Source organism: Pelobates fuscus, chromosome 2 (assembly GCF_036172605.1).
Source record: "Pelobates fuscus isolate aPelFus1 chromosome 2, aPelFus1.pri, whole genome shotgun sequence".
NCBI lineage: Eukaryota > Metazoa > Chordata > Amphibia > Anura > Pelobatidae > Pelobates > Pelobates fuscus.
The window spans coordinates 220,892,553-220,911,228 of record NC_086318.1 but is presented as its reverse complement, the minus strand read 5'-3'; the positions used below and the strand labels follow the sequence as shown (position 1 = coordinate 220,911,228).

At 43.4% G+C, this 18,676-nt stretch overlaps 1 protein-coding gene across 1 annotated transcript in view; it reads left to right on the top strand.

Annotated features, from left to right (window-relative positions):
• The window catches only part of WDR27 (WD repeat domain 27), a 501,316-nt gene that overhangs the window by 39,426 nt on the left and 443,214 nt on the right, over window positions 1-18,676 (top strand). The window contains exon 10 of the mRNA XM_063443196.1: window positions 17,994-18,064. Within this exon, the coding sequence (XP_063299266.1) occupies window positions 17,994-18,064 (71 nt within the window). The remainder of the gene's footprint in view (window positions 1-17,993; window positions 18,065-18,676) is intronic.

Here is an 18,676-nt window from a genome sequence, read left to right as displayed (position 1 = left end):
CTGGGGACATTTTTCATGACCCCAGCTTTTTTTTTTTTTTTTTTAATTCTTTATTTTTGTTGTGCAAGGTATAACAATAGGCTTGGTCAGCCACAATAGCAGTCCCAAGCAATAATGTAATAAACAGTTGAAACATAACGTGGCATATGAGTATACGGCACATTTTTAGTTTTGTAAGAGAACATAATAGGGTCCAACGCTACAACAGTGTACATAGAATTAGACAGGTCAAACATTGGCATGAGCAGGTGCTCACCTTTTCTTTTTCTTTTTTTTTTTAAAACAGGCTTAGTATAACTGATGAGTTTCAAGCAAGTATTCTAGCATAATTGTGTAATAGTATTGTATTACAAGATAGCGTCTTATGTGAAACAGGCTGGTTGTGTGGGGGTACCAGGGGTTTTTAGCTGGTTGACAACTATCCATATATGCTTAATCGCCTTAAGAGTTTAGTTAGTTATAACAACCATGCAACAGTTGGTACCTGTTAACTGATAATATGTTTTATATTATAGGCTAAAGCGTGAAGTAATTACTGAGAGAGCACACTTACGGGGTATGCTAGGGGCAGCGGGTTTCATGCTGTGCAGACAGCAAAAACAGGCGCAGGAATCTCAACATAGTTAAACAAATGTGTAGCATTAGAGAAACAGCGCAATTTTTAAAGGTAGTGTTAAACAAGAAAACGTGCATTTTAGGATACGTTAACCTCGATTTAAGAATTGCATAGCATGCCTATTCTGGTACCTATGCTTACACTGAGCGTTAGGATAAGGTTTATACTAAACAGGCTATTCGAAGAGCTGGCTGCTGTATAGCATACTATGGTTGTACATGGAGTTGAAGATCAACGTTTATCGTATATACTAGTTTAACAGGTTTATATGGGCTGGTTGAGTTAGGTCAGCGCTTATAGTGCCTGCTAGTCAAATTAAAGGGGGATTTTTTTTTCCTGAGTAGGTATAGACGTACAGGTTTAGGCAGGGAAATGCCCTATGGCGAAATTGCCCTTTTATGCAAAATGGTTGATTGACACATAGATTAGGCATTGAAATCAGGGAATTGCAAAGTAATAGGGATAAACCAAACAATAAATGTCGGATGAATGTAGTGTACTCAGCTGCAGTACAGGGAGTGTCCACAGCCACAGATCTTCAGAACCACTGGGAGTTGGCTTCAGCATATTTTGCAGGTCCATAACCGATGGGGACAAAAGTAAAAAACGGAAGCATAGTCTGCTTGGGTGATGAGGCCTCTGAATATGGGTACTTAGGTTTTGTAGGAGCTCGGAACAGTCCAGGCTACTGATAAAAGTACCCTTGTGAGGCAGTGTGGCAGGCGTTTCAGCCTATACCCAGCGCTGGAATGTCCTGGAGGTTGGTGTTGAAAGCCCTCTCAGGGGTGTCTCTGCAGTGGGAGTCGGCTTCTTCGGTAGGCTGTGGGGTAGACCCTTGAAATGCGACCCGGCTAGAGACTGTGGTCATAAGGGGCAGACGTGTGCCGTGCTGGTCTCTGGTGCCTGGATCCGATGAGGTACTTGTGTGTGGGGCTTGTTTGGGAGCGTGGGAGCGGGTGGTGATGCCCGAGCCTCTTGGCGCCTTTACCTGCCTTGTCTGTCGCTTGCCTCTGTGTAGCTGGTGAACTGCTCTGGGGGGCTGAGGCCGGGGATCATAGTGGCGGCGCCGGGCAGCAGGGCGGATCAACTTAGCTACTGCTCTCACCGCTTGATTGTGAGTCATTCCCCGCTTGCACAGCGTCGTCCAGAAGCTTGTACACAGCCTGTCAAATGCCTCCAGTGCCTGCGTTGGCGGTCAGGAGCTTGTTCCGTTTGCATTGGGCCTTTGCTGGGCCGCCATCTTGGCTGTGTCTCGTCGGGGTAATACCCCTGCATGCTGCATGGTCAGTAAGCCAGAGTGGCCAGTGGGGACCGGGATAACCCCCACCGGTCCACAGGGGGGGGGGGTAGAGTGCTTGTTGCGTCGCTTGGGATCTCCGAGGTCGGGTCGAACGGGCGCTATGCCCAGGTATCAGCTCAGGTAGGCCGCATCCGGTTTTCAGTTCCCCTGGTCCTTACGGCGTCGGGGTGGTATGCCTCGCTTCTGTGGTGCACCCCCCGATGTGGGTAGTGCACCCTGGTGCTTTTTTGGGCCTCGAGGCCGGCATATTCGTTTTTTTCCGCCCGCCGGACAGGAGCTCATGGAACCCACGTCCTCTCCGTATGGCGGTCAGGCTCCGCCCCCATGACCCCAGCTTTTTTGATGAGCTACATGCAGTGCTGGAAGTCAGCACGGCATGTATCTGCCTAAATAGGTATTTAAATGCCTTTATCTAGATTGTGGTGTGAGGAGGTTTAAATCCCTGCTCACACCATGAAACCAAGGTATCATTACAAACTTGGGGCTCCCCTCCTTCAGCTGGGTCCCCAGACTGACATCTGAGCTGCATGCAGAGCTCAAAGGGAGTTCGGCATGCAGCTGTTTAAATGGGGCTTTAAATTTACATAGACTGCAATGCAGTGTGAGCAGGGTTAAATCTCTGCTCACACTAGGAAACCCAGGTATCAATAGATACCTGGGGCTTCCCTCTGTCAGCTGGGACCATTTTTAGTGGCCCTAGACTTTTTGATGAGCTGCATGCAGTGCTGAAAGCCCTTTAAATCCACAAAGAACACTGCAGCTGAGCGATCAAGCTCAGCTACAGTCATTCTCTCAAGTGATCTGGTGCTTGGGAGACCCCCAGGGTGTGAACAGACCCTGGAGGGTCACCCTCAATGCCCCAATGCCATTCTGATCAGTGCTGAGATTTTTCATAGATAGGAGATAGGAGATATTAGCAGAGAGAAACCTTTGGGATTAAGATTAAATTAAGGATTACAATTAAGGATTATTATTCGGTTTAGAATAAGTATTCGATTTATTATCAGGTTTATTATTAAGTCTATGTTTAAGATTAGGTTTATAATTAATTGGAATATTGGGATTATGTTTCAGATTAGGATTCAGATTATGGTTCAGATTAGGATTAGGGTCAGGACGGGCATCCCTTGCTGAATATAGCAAGGGAATTCCTCTGCTGACACCTGCAGGGGGAATCATTTTAACACTATTGCTAGAGGTAGGATTGAGATTAGGATTAAGGTTATAATTCAGATTACGGTATGGGTAAGAATTGTGGTGAGGTTTATGATTAGATTGAGGGTTAGATTTGGGATTAGGATTTGGTTTAGAATTACGGCTTGGTTTAGGATTAAGATCGCTACTTTCCAAAGATATACATATGGGGTATATTTGTACTCAGAAGATTTTGCTGAGTACAGCTAAAATAATTTTATGACAGTGGGACACACAAGATTTAAAAGATAAGCATCAAAAATACTATGTGTATATAAAAATGTAAAAATAATGAATACCACAAACTTTTAAACAAAATGGTAACAAAATGTCACTTCAATAAAGCTTATAATATTTTATGTGAGAGTCCCCATGGTGTCCAATTTTGCAAATGGTATGCACTGGTGGCGTAGTTTAAATATATGAGCGACTAAAATGCCCCAAAATGAAACAAAGACCCATCGTCAACTGTACTGGGCCGGATATAATTTTAGCCCTGTATTTTTTCTAAGTTTTACAAAGGGGGTAATTTTGTACTCGGGAAATATAGCTGAGAATTTAATTTACGGTAGCATATATCAAGTTTACAAAATTAACCACTAAAATGCAACTTGTGTATAAAAATGCAACAATAAAACAATATGATAAAATTTGAATGAAATTGGTGCTAAAATAACTGTATTATAAAGCTCAAAATATACCATATCACATAGCCCCTGGTTTCTACTTTCACAAATGGTGTGCATTTATGGGGTAATTTTAACTGTCAAACTACTACAATGCCCTAAAATGTGATATAGACACATCAAATCCAATAATCAAAATTCTAATTGTAAAAACTGTAATGGTCAGGACTCTTTGAAGGCACTGTAGCTTCACAAGACAGTGGCAAAGACATACATTGGGGGTATTGTTTAATTCAGAAGAGTTTGCCGAGCATATTTATGGGGGTTTGATCATAGTGGCACATACCAGACTTGAAAAATGACCAGAAAATGTTTTAATGTGTATGTAAAATAAAAAATGTTACCACAAAGTTTGACATAAACTGGTGAAAAAATGCCATCATGTTAAGGCACAATATACACTATATAAGAAACCCTGTAGTGTCTACTACACAAATGCACATGCACATGTCCTTGAGGGGTAAATTCAGTCAAACTGCTACAATGCCCTAAAATGAGACTTGCACCCATAAAATTCATCTATCAAAATTATCACTGTGAAAACTGAAATGGTCAGATCTCTTTTATGGCACTGTAACTTCACAGGATTGTGGCAAAGGCATAGATTGGGGGTATAGTTTTACTCAGTAGATATGGCTGAACACAATATGGTGTTTTCTACAGCAATAGTATACATCAGCTTTATGAAATACACATTAAACTACCTTGTTTTATGTGTGTATGTTAGAAATCTGAAAAAAACCCCACAATTTTACTACACTATTTAGCAGAAATTGGTGGCGAAATGGCTACGTAAAAAGTGTCAGAATTCCCTTAGGTAAATAGCCTGTGATGTGTGCTTTATATAAATATATACTTTTGTGCAGCAATTTTGCTTTCTGTGATGGCTATTAAGCTTACAAGACAAACATACCAAATTCTAAAATAGCTCCACATTAAAATTTTATTTTACTCTTGTATTTTGTGACCTGTAACTTTCAAAATAAGCTGAAATCCTAGACATATTATGTACTCTGAAACTCAGAACAACTAATTGTTATATTATATATTTTTAAATTTCTTTCCTTAAAGGGACACTCCAGGCACCCAGATCACTTCTGCCCATTGGAGTGGTATGGGTGCCAACTCCCACTACCCTTAACCCTGCAAGTGAAATTATTGCAGTTTTTTAAAACTGCAATAATTACCTTGCAGGGTTAACTCCTCCTCTAGTGGCTGTTTACTAGACAGCCACTAGAGGGCACTTCCTAGTCTATAGCACAGGTTTTCTGTGCTATAGCGTCGCTGGAAGTCCTCTCGCTGTGTGAGGACCTCCAGCGTCGCTAAAATCCCCATAGGAAAGCATTGAAAAGCATTGCCGCACATGCGCATTAGGTCTCCCCAGCCGGCGGGTGGGATCAGTCTCCCCCGTCGGCTGACGTGATGAAGGGAAGGAGCGTGAGCGGAGGAAGAAGCAGCAACGTGGGACATGTCGCTGCCTCTGGTAAGTCACTGAAGGGGTTTTCACCCCTTCAGCAAGAGGGGACCTGCAGTGCCAGGAAAACGGATTGTTTTCCTGGCACTGGAGAGTCCCTTTAATCCCTTAAGACCGCAGGGCGTTCTATGCCGGGCGGCATAGAACGCCCTGGGCGGTCTTGCCTCCCATGTGGCCGGTGGCACATGGCCGCTGCAGATCACGGTCGGGGTGCATGCCTGGCCCCCCTGGCAGCCGCCCTGTACCCGGGGACCGCGGTCTGCAGCTTCCGATCGCAGTGACAGGCTGTCACTGCGATCGGTATTTACCATGTGTCAGACGATTTTAAAATCAGCTGACACATGGAGCCGCGGCATTTTCCTCATGCAGATCGCAGTGACAGCCTCTCACTGCGATCAGAGTTACTATGTGTTAGCCTATTGGCTGACACATGTAACTACAGGCAGGATCCCCCTGCAGATCGCGGTGGGGGGCATCTGCAAGAGGTGATCACAGTGACAGCCAGTCACTGTGATCACTGATCCTGTGTGTCAGCCAGTGATGTAAAATCACTGGCTGACACGGTCTCTGCCCCTCTCCTCCCCTCTTAACCCCTTAGGTAAAAATTTTTAATAAATTAAAGTTACAAATAAAATATACTTAGATCATTTATATATATTTTATATATATATATATATATATATATATATATATATATATATATATATATATTTGTGCTAGGAATTTAATACGTAATGGATAGTATCTGAAAAGGAAAAGTTGGTTGTGGTGTGCCGAAACCAACGTACGAGTGGGCCTGTAAATAAAAGAGGGCCCACCAAGGAGCATTGTTATGCTAACAGGGTGTAGGTGGGTGGGGACAATCAACTGGATCGTCAGAGGTGAGTAGGGGCTGGGAGTTTAAGTAGGGGACTTACTCTTCCCACAAATTCAGGCCTAATGGCCTTTCTACTTGTGCTTGGAATTTAATACGTAATGGATAGTATCTGAAAAGGAAAAGTTGGTTGTGGTGTGCCGAAACTATCGGTAGGAAAGAGAGGAATGATGGTGGGGTGTTGTGAGTGATTAGTTTTTGTTGATGGGAGTGTAAGTACGTAGTGATCTTCCACCTTAGTGAGGTGTGAAGCTTTGAGGCTGTGCGTGATATCCCCTTGGCAAACAACGGTGAACTCTCTGGGTCTGAGAAAACCGTAGAAAGCAAGATAAATAGCATATTTAATCACCAGGTTTGTGTTGGCATCGAATGAGGATTCGTCAAGGAGATTGCTGAGTGATCTAAAGATAGGCCCATCTATAGGTAGTCTTGTAGTGGTGAGTGGAACAGAAACCTTTGATATACCTTTCAAGACATTTTTAATGGCATATGATGACAAGAAGGGGGTATTGTTAGGAAAATTGGTGAGGCTGTGGTGCTGGACCCCGGTGAGGTAAAGTTTAATGGTATTGTGAGAAAGTTTAAGATGTAAGTGGCAGAAAGAGGCAAAAGCCACCATGGTTTGGGTGGAAAAGTCACCTTGTAAACCGAATTCTGCAGTGAATTTATTAAAAATGGTAAGTGCCCTATTGTGGGAGATAGCTGTGTTAGGTGATAGTGCTTGGTGAGTGAGAGTCCTAGCGTGGTGCAGTAGTGCGATCAATCCAGGATTAGTTTGTGAAATCGTGGTGTCCTGGATGGCTGGTGGTGAGCCTTAGGGAGTGCCTGGAAGAATACCTGGAATTGAGAGCGAGAAAGAGCGTCAGCGGGCGTGTTGTGGATACCCGGGATGTGAAAACAAACTAAGTGGAACTGGACAGTTGCTGCCAGCCAGGTCAGCTTGCGAATCAGCCGCATGATGGTAAGGGAGGATGTTGTTTATGATATAGCAAGCCGCCGAGTTGTCAGAATAGCATTTTACTGCCTTGCCGGACCAGAGATGACCCCAGGTGTGTGCGGCCGCCACAATGGGGTAAATTTCGAATAGGGTTGAGGTCTCCCTGAATCCTGGCAAGGCATCCATCTCAGCGGGCCAGTGACCCCTGAAACAGTGGTGAATGATGGGTGAAGAAATGGAGAGAGAGGGGATAAACATGGAGATACCGTTCCAATCTGCCAAAAACTTCCCCCACATAGCTAAGTCAGCCTTGGCGTGGGGGTCCAATGAAACTGGGCAGGAGTCTGGTACCCCGTGGAGCAGGCATAGGAGCCTGGATATAAATGACCTTCCCTGCGGAATGATGCGCATGGCGAAGTTAAGGGATCCCAGAAGGGACTGAAGTTCCCTTTTGGTGCATACATCGCTCCGCAGGAACATGTCTATCTCCCCTCTCAAGCGGATCAGTTTGTCGTGGGGAAGGCTAGCTCGGAGGGTAACAGAGTCCAGCTAAATCCTCAAAAAGGTTAGTTTAGTTGTGGGGCCGATAGTTTTTGATGGGGATAAGGGTACACCAAGTGTGGAGAGAAGGGCTGAAGTACTGCGGATAGCGGTGGGTGTTTGTGCCCCTGGTTCTATCAGTAAGAAGTCGTCTAAGTAGTGGATGACAGAGTGACACCTGAGGACGTTCAGAAGCAGCCAGCATAGAGTCTCAGCGAAAATATCGAACAGTTTGGGGCTGCTTCGAGAACCAAAATGGAGTCGTGTGGAAAAGTAGTACATTTCTCGTCATTTAACACCGTGCAAATGCCAGAGTGAGGGGTGCATGGGTAGTAATTTGAAAGCATTTGTGATGTCTGTTTTGCTGAGCCAGGGGCGACTACCAGTTTAGATAATGGATTGTATGGCATCGTCAATTGTTACGTACTGAAGTGAGAATTCGTCTGCGGGTATGAGTGCGTAAATGCTTGGAACAAAAGAGGAGTGCGGTGCCAATAAATCGATAATTAGCAGTTTTTTATTAGAATACTTGTGTACTGCGACACCAATGGGATTAGTGCGCCAGGAGGAAAATGGTGAGGAGGTGAAGGGGCCGATCATGCAACCATTAGAAACTTCGGAGGAAAGGAGAGTGTCTGTGGAAACTGAATCTTGGCATGCTGACAAGAGGTTGGCACTTTCCAGTGTGCCTGAGGGGATGGCTACAAGACCCGTGAAGAAACCCTGTGTGAACACCGTGGTCAAATACTCCACCAGATGCCTGCTTGGGTGTGTTCTTAGGTAAAAAAAAAACAGGTTGTCGACATTTATGTTGGTTAGTCATTTGTTAGGGGACAACCTGGCCGGGCACATGGTCTTGGTATGCGCCCTAAAGCATATGGAGCAGATGTGCAACAATCTACAGGCGCTGAAACTGCAGGAGCCTGCGTTGAAATTATTGCACACATGAGCTTTACCTAAAAAGGAGATGGGCCTACCCAGCTTATCCCGCTGACCACCCGCTGGTTTGCTGTGAGGGGTGAAAGTGGGTTGAGGGGTGGGAGTGGAGGTGGTAGGGCTTCGGAAGGGCATAAGTCTGCCGTATTGGATGTAGAATTACATACGGCGCAAGACGGGGGCCTGAGACCAGCGAAGTGGCGACAGAATAATTCTTTATCCATCTGACACCAGTTAATTCTGACATTAAACTGTTTTAGATGGGTCAGGCCTTCGCTGATACAGACTTATGATAATTGTAAAAAGAAGAGCCCCCGTACTTGATGCCTAAATCCACCACCTTGTGAAGATTGAGGTCTAGCTCCTCTCTTCTGTGGGGATACACCGTGCAGATGACATCACGGTATATCCCGAAGGCTATCACAAACTGAGGGATGGATAGTTTCTTGTTTAGCCTAGGGTCTCTAGTCTTAAGCACCACTGAGATGTCCCCGTAATTGTATGCCCTGTTCTCCAGTACGTCTTGGGAGGCTATAAGCAGAGACACCAGACACACATCCTTCCCTGATGGATTTCTTTCCTGATGGAGTCTGGGACGGAGTGAGCTGGTGACTCGACAGGAGATGTAGCTGTGGCTGGTGCTGGAGAAGGGAGTATGGGGGGGCATGGTGGTACAGTGGGGACTGCCAGGGTGGATCCTGGGAGGCCCGGGGTGTTACCTGGGTAGGCGATGGCGCTCTCCACCTTAAATAGCCTGCTATTCAAAGTCTGCAGGTTTGCCAAGATTGCTGCAAGGGTATCCTGAGTGGCCGTGCCAGCGCTTGGTGGCTTGTCCTTGAGAGCTAGTGCCTGGCTTAGGCTCGGGGGCTTGGTTTGTCAGCAGTCTGTAGAGTTCCGCCTTTCTAGCCGTAGCTGCCAAGGGGATTCCCCTGAGCCTAAGTTCGGCCGTAATTTTAGGAATAGTCCATGCTCTCAAGGACGTGGGAGTAGAGGGGGTGAGCGATTCGCATGCAGACTCTGGTCTGATGGGCGTAAACGGGATCTCTTCGGGCAACTCATCGATGGGAGCTGGTTCCTGAGACATTCTAAAATGAATTAGTGCATGAGATATTAGAAGGGGAGTAGGAGAACCGGGAGGGATATGAGGGGGGTCCTTTAGGTAAACTGGACTGTAAGGCTAGTGCCGAAGCGACAAACTTAACTGTGAATTGGTGATAGGTGAGGCCCTGCTAATGCCGAGTGGCGGTGAGAGGCTCTAACTATGATTTGGCTGAGGGAAATTCGTGGCCACAGACGTGGTGGCGGGGTGTTGGCCTCTCGGTGGCTGTTAAGGGAGTCAAAAACGTGTGGCCGTGACAAGTGAGGCCCTGACTGCAGCCCTGTAGAAGGGCGAACGAGGCGTCTAACTATGATTTGGGAGTGGGGCCATACGTCCGTGTTGAGGTGGGAGATGGCCTCGTGGGACCGGGATGTATTTTAAGCAGGCTAGGGCCGGAAGCCTAGAGCCAGTTCACGCATCAGCTATGGGTTATGGGGTAAATCTGGTGTAATGAGAGGATACTGACCTTGTTGGTGATTATAAATAAGTAACTTGCAACTTTGAGTGTTCAAGTGGAGAGGCTTGGCAGCTGCAAGTATCGTAGAGGAAACCTAAGGGTTAAGACAGATGTTGATGTATCTGAACGTAACGTTGGGGCGTATATTTGAACGTACAAATTGAAGGCCGTACGGGGTGCCTATAGGGGCGAGAACGTGAGATCCTGAGTGTTGAGGGATCTGTGAGCTTAGTTAGAGATTGTGCCGAGTTCGATTTATGGAGAGAGGCTGCCTGAGGCCTTAGGGGTAACGAGTATTGTAACGAGTAAGCATGTAATTACCTGGTAGGGGAGCACGATACCATGTTTAGGCTGATTGAGTGGATTTCCGTCTGATGGCTGTACGAGCGTGAGTCTAAGTAAAAATTTAGAAAATGTTAAATATGAAAAAGGACGTAGAAACGTGTGAAAATGTGAAAGAATAGAGACTGTGTAGGTCTGGTGTGAGAGGCCTGTAATGGGTAGAGTATAATACCTTGTTTTGCTGTACAGGTACTTGGATGAGAGTAAGAGGGTTATACGGAGAAACCGGTGGAGGCCTAGAAATTATGTTGGAGCTAGGGAGTAAAACCGTCAATAGGTTATAACGATAGGAGAAGTAATAATACATAATTTATGACAAACTTGGGTTTGAGACGGTTTGTGTGCAAAGGCTGCCTGAGGCCTTGACGTGATTAAAATTGAAGAGAGTAAATACTATACCTGGAGTGGAAGACAAGAACTTGATTTGACAATTAAGGAAGAATAAGAACAACGGACAATCTGTGGAGACCTAGAAAGTAACAGAGCTAAGATATAATAACTGTGTAAGTTAAATGGGAAATATAAAGAAAACTATATAGGAATTGGAGTATGAGGCGCATACGTAGGCAAAAAATGGCGTTCGGGTTTGGCGTGGAGTTGAACCTCCGCCATAGAAAATAAAACAGAAGAAATGAGTAACGTACTTAACACTGTTTAAACATGATTAAAAAATACAGAAATGAACTGACATTTTAGATAAAGATACCCGGGCCTGAGACATCTTTAGAACTAGTATTTAAAATCAAGCAAATTGAGAACCACAGACGTAGCAGAAAAGAACTATGATTACTGAGCTCAGCGAAATTGACAGATTTAAAGCAAGTTGTTTAGAACCGAATGGGTAAGCATAGAGCCGTTCGTGAAATTTTAAGCGATTATACGGTTGAGATACGGCAGTTTAGACCGCGCTGAGGATCCTAATAAGCTTAACTAATATCTGCGTTCAGATCTTTGGCGTACTTCGGTTAAATTAAAACGTACGAACCGCTGACGTGCAAGAACGGGATATTGCACGAACAGGTAATGTATGAGGTTAAGGGAGCATACCTCCGTGTTTTTAGGCCCGAACGGAGGGAAATAGCCAAAAGCTATTTCCCTCACAAGCTTACGTGAATGTGCCGGTCTCGTGACCGGAAGCAGGAACCGGGACCGGAGAGAAGCCGGGTGGAAGGCCTGAAGAACGGACGTGGAGAAGAGCTGGACACCTCCTCTGCTGGAGACAGGAGCTGTTTGGCGGAAAGCTCAGACCGGAAGTGCTTGTTGCTAAGGAAACAACAATCAACTGGATCGGCAGAGGTGAGTAGGGGCTGGGAGTTTAAGTAGGGGACTTACTCCTCCCACAAATTCATGCCTAATGGCCTTTCTAAATATATATATATATATAAAATAAAAATAAAATGTGTAAATATGTTAAAAAAAATAAAAAAAATAATTAAAAAAATATGTGTGTAATTTTGTTTTAACTGTGTTTTGATATTAATATATATATATATATATATATATATATATATATATAAATATATTGACATCAAAATACATGTAGAACGAAATAATATATATATATGTATATACCCAAGTATATACGTATGTATACCTATATATAAATAAAAATAATTAAAAAAAATAAAATAAATAAAATAAATAAATAAATAAATATATACACTGTGTGCAGAATTATTAGGCAAATGAGTATTTTGACCACATCATCCTCTTTATGCATGTTGTCTTACTCCAAGCTGTATAGGCTCGAAAGCCTACTACCAATTAAGCATATTAGGTGATGTGCATCTCTGTAATGAGAAGGGGTGTGGTCTAATGACATCAACACCCTATATCAGGTGTGCATAATTATTAGGCAACTTCCTTTCCTTTGGCAAAATGGGTCAAAAGAAGGACTTGACAGGCTCAGAAAAGTCAAAAATAGTGAGATATCTTGCAGAGGGATGCAGCACTCTTAAAATTGCAAAGCTTCTGAAGCGTGATCATCGAACAATCAAGCGTATCATTCAAAATAGTCAACAGGGTCGCAAGAAGCGTGTGGAGAAACCAAGGCGCAAAATAACTGCCCATGAACTGAGAAAAGTCAAGCGTGCAGCTGCCAAGATGCACTTGCCACCAGTTTGGCCATATTTCAGAGCTGCAACATCACTGGAGTGCCCAAAAGCACAAGGTGTGCAATACTCAGAGACATGGCCAAGGTAAGAAAGGCTGAAAAACGACCACCACGGAACAAGACACACAAGCTGAAACGTCAAGACTGGGCCAAGAAATATCTCAAGACTGATTTTTCTAAGGTTTTATGGACTGATGAAATGAGAGTGAGTCTTGATGGGCCAGATGGATGGATTGGTAAAGGGCAGAGAGCTCCAGTCCGACTCAGACGCCAGCAAGGTGGAGGTGGAGTACTGGTTTGGGCTGGTATCATCAAAGATGAGCTTGTGGGGCCTTTTCGGGTTGAGGATGGAGTCAAGCTCAACTCCCAGTTTCTGGAAGACACCTTCTTCAAGCAGTGGTACAGGAAGAAGTCTGCATCCTTCAAGAAAACATGATTTTCATGCAGGACAATGCTCCATCACACGCGTCCAAGTACTCCACAGCGTGGCTGGCAAGAAAGGGTATAAAAGAAGAAAATCTAATGACATGGCCTCCTTGTTCACCTGATCTGAACCCCATTGAGAACCTGTGGTCCATCATCAAATGTGAGATTTACAAGGAGGGAAAACGGTACACCTCTCTGAACAGTGTCTGGGAGGCTGTGGTTGCTGCTGCACGCAATGTTGATGGTGAACAGATCAAAACACTGACAGAATCCATGGATGGCAGGCTTTTGAGTGTCCTTGCAAAGAAAGGTGGCTATATTGGTCACTGATTTGTTTTTGTTATGTTTTTGAATGTCAGAAATGTATATTTGTGAATGTTGAGATGTTATATTGGTTTCACTGGTAAAAATAAATAATTGGAATGGGTATATATTTGTTTTTTGTTAAGTTGCCTAATAATTATGCACAGTAATAGTCACCTGCACACACAGATATCCCCCTAAAATAGCTATAACTAAAAACAAACTAAAAACTACTTCCAAAAATATTCAGCTTTGATATTAATGAGTTTTTTGGGTTCATTGAGAACATGGTTGTTGTTCAATAATAAAATTAATCCTCAAAAATACAACTTGCCTAATAATTCTGCACTCCCTGTATATATATATATATATATATATATATATATATTATATTTATATATATATATATACATACACACACATATGCAGTGGGACCTCGGTTAACATAATTTTCGGTTTACAAATGAAAATTCATTGAAAATAATGCCTCGGTTTACAAATTTTTTTTGCAATACAAACAAATTTCCCCACGATGTATTGCACCTGGGTGGTATAAAGCACCACCCCCTGCATGCTGGAGCCTGTGGGTAGCACGTGGCGTCGAGTGTGGAGGTGTTGGAGCGGCTTTTACAGCGAGTTTTGGAGCCATTCTGGAAATTGTTTGCAGTTGTTTTGGGACTTTTTGGTGCATTTCTCAAGCTGTGGAAAAGTAGGGAGCTGAGCTTCGTCGTTTGCATGCCTTTTATTGTGTGTTCTGCATTGCGGGTTGGTGTCCATGCCAGCTCATTTTGACTTTTTTTCTGACCTTCAGAACGGATTAATTGGTTTTCAATGCATTCCTATGGGACACCACGTTTCGGTTTACAAATTTTTCGCAATAAGAAAAATCCCGGAGAACGCATTAAATTCGTATATAATAATTTTACATATATATTTATGTAATAATTTTACATAATTAGGTCATTTTATTAATTACAATTTGCGGGACCTGCCTGACAACCCAGACCGCAAGTATAGGGAATTTAATTTGCTAGCACTATATTTAATCCTATAACTTTCCAAGACACCATAAAACCTGTACATGGGGGGTACTGTTTTACTCGGGAGACATCGCTAAACACAAATATTTGTGTTTCAAAACCGTAAAATATATTACAACGATGATATTGTCAGTTAAAGTGACCTTTTTTTGCATTTTTCACACACAAACGGCACTTACACTGACGATATTATTGCTGTAATACTTTTTACTGTTTTGAAACACAAATATTTGTGTTCAGCAAAGTCTCCTGAGTATAACAGTACCCCTCATGTACAGATTTTATGGTGTTTTCAAAAGTTACAGAGTCAAATTTAAGGCTTGTGTTTGTTTTTTCACATTGAAATTCACCAGATTGGTTACGTTGCCTTTGAGACCGTATGGTAGCCCAGGAATAAGAATTACCCCTATGATGGCATACCATTTGCAAACGTAGACAACCAAAGGTATTGCAAATAGGGTATGTTCAGTCTTTTTTAGTAGCCACTTAGTCATAAACACTGGCCAAAATTGGCATTCAAATTAGTTTTTTGCATTTTTCACACACAAACAAATATTAAACTTAACTTTGGCTAGTGTTTGTGACCAAGTGGCAACTTGGTCACAAACACTACCCCATTTGCAATACCCTGGGTTGTCTACTATTGCAAATGGTATGCCATCATGGGGGTAATTCTCATTCCTGGGCTACCATACAGTCTCAAAGGCAACGTAACCAATCTGGCGAATTTCAATGTGAAAAAACTGAAAAGTGTAACCTGCTATATTTGACCCTGTAACTTCCCAAAACACCATAAAACCTGTACATAGAGACTACTGTTTTACACGTGAGACATCGCTGAATACATATGTGTATTTTATTGCAGTAAAAGCAACCGGTATTGGGGGGCGGAGTTTGACCACCAGGCAGAGCAGACGTGGGTCACACGAGCTCCGGCCTGGCAGACAGAAATTGGGGCAAAATCAGTGGCTACACTACCAGGGTGTGCCACCCAGATCGGGGGCACACCACTGAATCAAGCGACACCTTTTTGGAGCCCGTCGGGGCCAGGGGCACAGAACGCCACGTGCGGCCTACTGGAATTGTAGCCGGGGAGAGGCGGACGCTCTCCCCGACACCGGACTACCTCGAGCGACTTCGCTGGTCTCCTACCCCCCTTTGAAACGGTGGGGGTTAACCCGGTCCTCACTGGACACTCAGACCAGAACTGTTGACAAGCCTGCCGGCTACACAATTTGCGGGGGCAACGGACTACCGAGGCACACGCAAGATGGCGGCTCAGCGCAAGCCGCAGACAAAGAGCACATTAACCCAGCCACCTACGCAATCTCAGGAGGCTTTCAGTCGGCTCTGCAGGAGTTTTTGGTCAGTGCTCTGCCAGCGTGGAATGCCCTTCTTCCTAGCAGTCAAAACAGTGGCCTCCTGGATCCGCCCTGCAACCTGGCGCCGCCAATATGGGCACTTAATACACGCATCCAGAGCGCTCATCAGGCTGAGCAGACATCGCAGACGACAAAGCGGGAAACAGCGACACGCCACTCAGACGGACTCTCGCGCTCACATGGGAGCTGCTGCATCAAGCAAGCCTCATCTGCACGCCACCCACCCAACCCAGGACTCACAGATCAGCACAGCTCCACGCCACACAGCATCGGATGACCTCTGGACTGCTGAACAGGAGATCGTCATGCCGAACAACGCTAGAGTGGGAACCAAGCCCAGAAGCTCCATCAGAGGTGCCTGCTGCGACAGACCAGGGGACATTCCAGCACTGGGCATAAGCTGAGATGCCCATTACTCAGCCCCAAAGCCGGCAAGCCATATTTCACATCGTGAGCACACACTTTCCGGCTGTCGAACTGTCTAATTTGCATGAACTGACACCTTGTTTAATGTACGAACCAGAGGGTTACAGCTCCCCTTCTCTAGCCTGTGGTAACCTCCCCTAATATTACAGCTTACTGCCCAGTCACATCTCAATACTAGCCACACTCCTATATTATTAGCTAGGTACTAGGTACACTACTTGACACTGGGCTCTCCCCCATACACTAGCTCAATGGAGGCACAGCATGAAGGCAAACAGGCAGACTCCAAGTTTCCGCTGCAGCTGAGTTACCGCATCGCAGCAGCTCCCTTCATTTCACTTTACCAATACCACAATCATGTGTGACATGTCATGATTCCCTTTTATTCCAGAAGTTTGGTCCTTAAGGGGTTAAATATCTAGATGACACCGAGATGCAACATAAATATTAATCTTCAGCTATTGTTACTAATCGACAAAGAAATCCATTATGATAGACGTAGTTACCCAGCTTGTATTCAGCTTGTATTGTTAACCTAAAAAAAATTGTGCGTTTATTCTGAATGCTGTACAACAGTCAATGAATATGTGTTTTCAAATTGTTTGAGAATACTGTTATGGCATTGATGACATGAGAAAGTTATTTAATGCACAGCAAAAATAAAGAATTAAAAAAAAAAAAAGCAAAAGGTATAAAATTCACAGTTAAAATGTCACGTAGAACTAAGAAAAAAATTTAAAAATCTTATTTTCTCTAATTTTTTTAAAATTGTATTCATATTAAATTATGTTCCATACCTACATATTTGATGTTAAATGAAAGCCCTGTTTCCCCTAAATAAAATGATATATAATAAGTGTGGGTGCATTTAATATGAAAGAGGTAAATTATAGTTGAACAGACATATATAGTAAAATTCTGCGGTATTAAGGGGTTAAGCTGCAATTATACACATATTTTTATTGCCTAAACTGTGAAAAAAACAATAAAAAAAATATTTATTTTTACATTTATTTTTTTATAATAAATAAGAATTGATATATGTATATGTCACATCAGATTAAAGCCCTTTTTGTCCTTTAAAAAAACCCGGTATATAATATGTGTTGTTGCAATAAATAAGAAAAATGCAAACTGAAGTTGAACACAAACCGCAAAAATTGCTTGTGTCCTTAAGGGTAAGTCCAGTTTTTGAAGCTGCGTCCTTAGGGGGTTAAAGTTGCAAGTCCACCTATCTGTATCAGGGGGATTGGATCATCAACACAATGAAGGGATTTGGCTTTTTGTGAATAGCCATATCAGCCAAATTATATAAACATTCAGTGGATTGCAACAGACAATAAAACTACAGCCAAAGTGCAAATTAGTTGGAAATAACTGAAATAGCCAAATTAGTTAAAACATCCAAATTTTTACAATAAACCACAATCATCTGCCGTTCAGTTTGTCATTCAGCAAATAGACCCCTAAGTTAAAATGGAAAAATAATTCCCTGTCCAGTGGCTGCAGGTTCAACATGAAACAACTTTTGTTGTTTATCCACCATTGTGATTTGCTGGCTTTATATATGGAATTGCTTAGAAACAAAACATAGCATAAAATATTCAGTGTTAACAAGCTAAATAAGGCATTAAAAAAATAGCCCTTGAATAACTCTGTATGTGTTCTAATAATAATGAATTGTATTATTAAATTAGATTGGGGTCCGTTCCCTTTAATTAAAAAAAAATAAAAAAATAAAAAAAAATATATATATATATATATATATATATATATATATATATACTCATAAATGTCTTCAAACATGGCTACAATGTTACCTAAAGTATTTTATTTGATCTGTTTTAGCACCCCTCTGATATCAGCCTCTCCACTCTGCTGTGAAGTTTTAAAGAAGCCAGCCAGTCAAAACACAAAAGGTTAGTACTAAAGGAAAGCATTGCTATTCCTTGCTTGTTTGTCCATCACAGTGTTATGGCAAGAATAGCATAGAAAGCTTCCATTGCAATGTAAAACAGACAAATACATATATATATAGGACAGGAATAGGTGAACCTCACAGGGATGGATATCCAGACTGTAGGATACAACTTCCCGTCTACTTGTAACAAAATAATAACAGACATATACAGCGGTGTACACACAACCCATGGTGCCCCGGTGCGAAAACTGATCCTTGCCCCCCCCCCCCCCGCGCTCTTGCTTTGCACATGGCGGCAGGCACCTGGTCGCAGGGGTCGCATGGCTGCGACCGCGGTGTGTACGCCAGTGCATGCAGATACACATACACTTAAAGGACCACTACAGACACCCAGATCACATCAGCTCAATGAAGTGGTCTGGGTGCCAGGTCCCTCTAGTTTTAACCCTGCAGCTGAAAACATAGCAGTTTCAGATAAACTGCTATGTTTCACTGAGGGTTAATCCAGCCTCTAGTGGGTGCCGCTAGAGGAGCTTCCGCTATTCTCACTGTGAGTAATGCTTTCCTATGGATGGTTTGAATGCGCGTGCGGCTCTTGCCACGCATGCGC